Source organism: Fukomys damarensis, unplaced genomic scaffold (genome assembly GCF_012274545.1).
Source record: "Fukomys damarensis isolate Sample0158 unplaced genomic scaffold, DMR_v1.0_HiC HiC_scaffold_24, whole genome shotgun sequence".
Taxonomy (NCBI): domain Eukaryota; kingdom Metazoa; phylum Chordata; class Mammalia; order Rodentia; family Bathyergidae; genus Fukomys; species Fukomys damarensis.
In genome coordinates this window covers 65,303,565-65,309,696 of record NW_022900936.1, presented here as the reverse complement: position 1 = coordinate 65,309,696, position 6,132 = coordinate 65,303,565, and the positions used below count along the sequence as shown (strand labels likewise).

The 6,132-nt window shown below is 50.3% G+C and overlaps 1 protein-coding gene across 2 annotated transcripts in view; it reads left to right on the top strand.

Moving 5' to 3' along the window:
• The window catches only part of Hcls1 (hematopoietic cell-specific Lyn substrate 1), a 24,078-nt gene extending 18,840 nt beyond the window's left edge, over window positions 1-5,238 (top strand). For both annotated transcript variants that reach the window (XM_010629995.3, XM_010629994.3), the window contains exons 7-14: window positions 189-299; window positions 851-906; window positions 1,536-1,605; window positions 2,220-2,431; window positions 2,960-3,061; window positions 3,524-3,728; window positions 3,885-3,950; window positions 4,156-5,238. In XM_010629995.3, coding sequence (XP_010628297.1) covers window positions 189-299; window positions 851-906; window positions 1,536-1,605; window positions 2,220-2,431; window positions 2,960-3,061; window positions 3,524-3,728; window positions 3,885-3,950; window positions 4,156-4,292 — 959 coding nt within the window. In that variant the 3' untranslated portion in view covers window positions 4,293-5,238. The remainder of the gene's footprint in view (window positions 1-188; window positions 300-850; window positions 907-1,535; window positions 1,606-2,219; window positions 2,432-2,959; window positions 3,062-3,523; window positions 3,729-3,884; window positions 3,951-4,155) is intronic.
• The last annotated feature ends 894 nt before the right edge of the window (window positions 5,239-6,132 follow it).

The following is a 6,132-nucleotide window of genomic DNA, read 5'->3' as shown; positions in this document are numbered from 1 at the left end:
AAAAAGGTAGGGAGCGGGTGTTGAAAGTGAGAGAGGAGGGGAACAGAAGGAGCTGTGTAAAATTTAGCCAGGCCTGAATCTGAGGCCTGCTCTCCTTGGCCCCTATCGCTCTGCCTCCAGACTTCTCTCTTCTCAGCACATTTGTGTGGACCGAGGGTGGGCTCTCGTGACTGCCTCTTTAACTGTAGATTACTCTCGGGGCTTTGGTGGCCGTTATGGAGTGGAGAAGGATAAAAGGGACAAGGCAGCCTTGGGATACGACTACAAGGGAGAGACGGAGAAGCACGAGTCCCAGAAAGGTGAGTCCGGTTGGGAGGAGGGAGGCTACGGGGAGGGCCCATGGCCCTCCTTCCTTCCTGCCTGGAAGCTGACTGGAAGCAGAGTGGGACAGAGGGACGGATGGGGGTGGATGGGGAGGACAACGGCAGGATTGAGAGCAGCAGAGGAAGGAGGTTAAAGAGAAGGGGCTTCTGAGATAGGGGTCTGACTTGGCTAGGAGTCTCCCAGGCTCTACTTCACACAGAGCAACACGGAGGAGCAGGCTGGTGGGCTGTCCCCCTCCCATTTCTTTTTTTTCATTTCTCTTGTCTATCACTTGTCTCCTTTGTGTTTCCCTCCTGCCATCTCTCTCCTCCATTCTTCCTTAACTTTTCCCCTCCTCATCCTTTTCTCCTCTTTCCGTCCCTGCCTCTGTCTTCTGATTCTCCCATATCTCTTCCTCCCATATCTCCCTCCCATACGTCTCTATCCTCCACATTCCTATCTTCTCATCCTTTCCCTCTGCTCTCTCTCCCCACCTATTCCCAGCATTTTAATCTCCTTTTGACTCTCAGAATTTTCTTTCTTGCAGATTATGCCAAAGGCTTTGGTGGCCAGTATGGACTCCAGAAGGACCGAGTGGATAAGGTAAAGCATCAGGACATACGTGTCTTGAGAAATGTTCCCTACGTTGAGGGACGTGCACAGAGAACAGTGAGAGGCAATGCTGAGGGAGGATGGGACAGTGTGCTAGGTCCCCTGAGCCTGTTCTGGGGCCTTACTCTCCCATTGACCGCTTTCACCATGTAATGCCTCTGAATTCCAAAGCCTGAGCTTTAACTGAGGAGAGTATAGAGTAGCGAGAAGAGACAGAGAGGAGAGATAAACCCTAGGGAAAGGTGATGTTAGATGTAAAGTTTCATGGGTTGCTTGGCATTGCTTGACCCAGTCTTTAGTCTCTTTCTACCCCACACAATTTTTCTCTTGTACATTAAGTGCTTCTTCTGCATTAGTTAGGGGTCCTGCTACATTCCAGGCAGCTGGGATATAAGATTCTAAGTACACTGAGTTTCTAGAAAGGAGGGTGGAGCCCACCAGGTGAGAATATCTTTATCTTTCTCTGCTGCAGAGCAAAATTGGAGAGCCTTGTGCTACTGTTGAGTACCAAATAGTTAAGGAATGTCTCCTACAGTGGCCCCAACACCCAGTACTGCCTTCTGGGTCATGCCCACTCCTGTTCCTTCCCCACACCACACATACCATTCTCTTATCTGCAGAGCGCTGTTGGCTTCAGTGAGATGGAGGCCCCAACCACAGCTTATAAGAAGACAACACCCATTGAAGCTGGTGGGTCTCAATGATTTGCTCTTTCTATGATCCTCAGCCTCCTCTCCCTGCTTCTTACCCTTTCTCCTGAGACTTATCTTCCTCATACCTTTAACTGCTTAGATCAGCTGAGAATGCCTTGATCTCCACACTCCTGGCGCCCAGATTCCATCTCCCAGAAAAGTAAGGTCAGTGACGGAGAGAGGAAGTAGTGTCAGGGAACCAAGTGAGGGCAAAACACAGAGAGAGAGCAGGGCATAGGAACTACTCGGGAAGGGTGGATAGGGCCAGGAGCTGGGAGAGTGTCAACAGATGGTGATGGCCAGAAGGCACGTAGATAGAAGGAAAATGCGCAGAAGGGGTGCTGGTAGGGGCACCAAGGCTTGTTATGATTTAGGAGGGACACGAATCTGAGGTCACACAGACTGGCCAAATGGAAACATGAGTTTCAGGGCCAAACCATCCTCCTATAATCCCCAATGCTTCTCCATCACCACCTCTTCTCCCCCCCTCCAGGAGTTCCCTCCACATTTGCTGTCTTCCTGAATATCAGCTGATTCTTCCTCCTTCAAACACAACTCCTGTCCTCATTTCTGCTCTATGATGACCCTAATTCTTCTTGTTTATGTCTGCAGCTTCCAGTGGTGCCCGTGGGCTGAAGGCAAAATTTGAGTCCATGGCTGAGGAGAAGAGGAAGTGTGAAGAAGAGGAGAAGGCACAGCACGTGGCCAGGCGGCAGCAGGAACGCAAGGCCGTGGTGAAGACACACTTTGAAGCTCAGCAGCCAGCAGCACCCATGGAAGAGCAAGTGGTGCCAGCCCCACTGCCCAAGAAGATCTCCTCAGAGGTCAGCACCTGGCCTCCAGCATCAGCGGCCAGATCTAAGGGGCTCGAATGATGGGCAGAGGGGTGGCTGTGCACACCTGTAATCCCAGCACTCGGGAGGCTGAGGCAGGAGCATCACCTTGAGTTCAAGGCCAACCTGGGCTATGCAGTGAATTCAAAGCCAGCCTAAACCACATAGCAAGGTGCTGCCCCCTCCCACAAAAAGGGCAGAAAATAAGGCAGAGGCCTCTCCTATGTTAAGCAGGAAGATTAAATCTGAATGTATAATTGGCCTCATGTACCAGACGGTCAGAAAAACAAGCAAACAAACAAACAAACAACAGGCTTTGTATAGTACAACAGAAGATAGGTCACCAGCAGGGAACTGAGGGAACTGAGGTTGCAGGAACTGAGGAAGGAGCTGTCGCTTCAGGTTGGAGCCAATCTTGAGGGATGAGTTCCGTCTGGATTGGCAGAGAACAAAAGGGCTTTCCTGGTAAAAGTGAGAGTGAAGATGGTGGTTGCTGGACAGATGCTTCATTCTCCACAGGCCTGGCCTCCAGCACAGAGTCAGGCACCACCAGAGCCTGAGCCCGCCAGAGCCAGCAGGGAACCAGTACCCTCTCTGCCCACAAGGCAGGGTCCCCTGGAGGTAAGCAATAGCCAGGCCTTCTCTGCCCCCCACCCCACTCTGTTTTAGGTGTAGATGACCAACCAACCTGGTTCACCTGGGACTGTTAGGGTCTTAGCTCTGAAAGTTTTGCATTCTAGAAAACTCTGCCCCATCCTGGACAAATTAGGACCTCTGGTTCTCTCAGCTCTGTTTCCCAAAGTGCTTTAGCTTTCTTGTTTTCCTGGTCTTCCAAGGACTCTGACTTGCCTTCCATTCCCCTCACACTTTTACATTCTTCCCTCTTCAGCGTCAGGCAGGTGTCTTGAGGGCCTGGGTGTGGGGGAGGCTGCAAATGCAGATGGGGCAATGGACTGTGTTCCTGAGGAGAGACTGTTGGGGGAGGGCATAGTTGGTAGGGCTGCAAAGGTCTTAGGGTCTTAGTGGTGCCACTGAATACTCCTGTTGAGTGGAAGCCACCCGCTCTACCCTGTCTCTTCTCAGGACAATGAGGAGCCCCCAGCTCTGCCCCCTAGGACTCCAGAAGGCTTCCAAGTGGAGGAAGAACCAGTGTATGAAGCAGCACCTGAGCCTGAGCCTGACAATGACTATGAGGATGTTGAGGAGGTAGACAGGCGTGATGATGAGGCAGAAGGGGACTACGAAGATGTGCTGGAGCCTGAGGGTTCTTTTCCCTCCACCCAGGCTGGTGAGTGGTGGTGGTGATGATGGGAGAGAAGCATCTGGATTTGGTCCCATCTAAGAGAACAGAAGAAGAGAAAGAATTTCCCACACTGCCCAGTAGGATCTGTCTGTTTGCCTTCTCCACATTGGCGAGACCATGTTTGTATTTCTCACCATGCAGGCTCATCAGGCAGCCAGGCTGGGCCTGTGGGGACCTCGGCTGTAGCCCTGTATGATTACCAAGGAGGTAAGTTAGGAGGGGCCCAAGGAGCCTGGTGTCTGGAGGATCTGATCCAAGAGAGAGGACTGATTCCTCTGATTAGGGAAGGGCCTGGCTAGGCATGAAGAGGAAGGCCAGGCCCGTTTCCTTCCCCAAGGCTTAGAGTGGGTATCGGGAGACATGGAGGGGTTCCCAGCTAACCAGCTTAATGTTCTCTCTGCTTCCTCCCCAGAGGGAAGTGATGAGCTTTCCTTTGATCCAGATGACATCATCACTGACATTGAGATGGTGGATGAGGGCTGGTGGCGGGGACGTTGTCGTGGTCACTTTGGACTCTTCCCTGCAAATTATGTCAAGCTCCTCCCGTAACTGGCTCTCGCTGTCTGCTGCAGCTGTGACTTCTCATGTCAACGGTGGCTGCAACTCCACCCTACCCCCATTCCTGCTGCATGAGTATGATAGACACCATGTGTTACCTATAGTGCTGGGAAGACTTCCCTCTCCTGATTTATTAAGGGCTTTAGGTAGAGACAGCATGAGGAAGGGGGGTCTCCTTCCCCTCAGGGTCCTATCAGGCAGGAGCTAGAGGACTTTTATCTTGTAGTCCTGGCTCCTTCCCCAAGAATGTCCCCAGTAAACCCCCTACTCCGGTCTACTCCCTTGTGAGAATTGGGCTCCCCAGTTTGCCTACCTGGGAAGATAGGTCTAGACTGTCTGGCTTTCCTGGTTGTGCTTTAACCCACTTCTCATCCCCGCAGGTTATCTCTGAACCTTCTCTCTGTTCAATTCTGTTACTGGAAATAAAAGTAGGACTATCACTTGCCTCTATGCAGATATAAAAGCTACTTTTTGCACAGCCTTCAATAGCCCTGTACCTCATGGCTCCAATTCTCCATCCCTCCTCCAGGCACATCCAGAAGACTCCCTCTTACCACTGGCCATCCCCTCACCCTCCCTCTGGCATCCTGAATGTCAAGGGTTAGGCCTTAACTTTTGGCAGCACTTTAAACCCAGTCCAAAACAGACCAGTCTGTAGAATGGAAGGTGTGATAACAGGGGAATGGATTCCATGCAACTTCTACTGGCTTTAGCAGCTGTGTGAGGCAGGTCACCTGCCTGAGATTAATGATCATCCTCTCTCAGCACACGGTGACTCTTGAAGAAGCACAAATAATAGTATAGGAAGGAGAAATAGGCAGGTTTGACCAACAGAAAATATTAAAGCTAAAGGAGGACAAACTCAAAAGAGGTTGGAGAGGCAGTGGCCTTTGCCCAAGAAAGTCTGGGCTCCCTTCTAATTGGGTGACTAAAATCAAAGTCCAAGAAAGAGAGAATGGATGTGGAAGTAATGGGAGCTTCTGTGTGGTCCAAAGCCAAAGCAAATAGGGAGAGAGGTGAGGATAGTTGGACAGCCAGGAATGGGCAAAAGCAAATCACCAAGCACAATATGAGAGTGAGGGAAAATAAGATGCCAGGGCAAGGTGGGCTCTTCAAGCCTCATCCTGTTGTGCTCAGCTTCAGCATAACCAGAGATAGAGATCTTAGAGCACAATCACAAGCCAGGAATTTGGCGTAGGGCACCTTTGGTTGGAAGGGCATAGACGTCTGTGCTGTTACAGTATAGAAAGTCGGCTCCAGCTCTCAAAGATGGAGAAGGCACTGGCGTTAAGGAAGGGCAAGGATTAGGGGCTGAGATCCATAGTTGCTCAGGCTGCATAGAGTCCAAAGCAGCTTTTTATTTCCTCTTCTAGAAACAGTGGGATTTCCGGACGTGAAGACAAGTTGTGATACATGTGTGCGATATCCTCCTTCATTTCGGTTGATTTGACATCACACAAAAATCAGACTTGTACAATGGTTTTCCTGATACATTTCTAATTCTTACTTTGCTTTTCACTTTCTCTTTGTAAGACAGAATCATCTTTTCCAAATCCTTCTGCTGCTAAGGCCCCAGAGCCTCTCTTGCTGGGTTCTAAAGAACTTACCCTCAAGAGGGAGAAAGGAAGGAAGGGACAAGAAAAAAAAAGTGAAATAGAATGAAAAAATGGAAACAAAGCTTTTGTACATAGGGAGGGGAGGGGGATTGAGGGGGAGAGGGATAAAATAAAATAAAATTTATTAAAACAAAGAATTTACCCTCACACTTGGCTAGTCTCAGCTTTGGCTACTCTCTCTCTCTCTCTATCTCTCTCTCTCTCTCTGCCCCCCC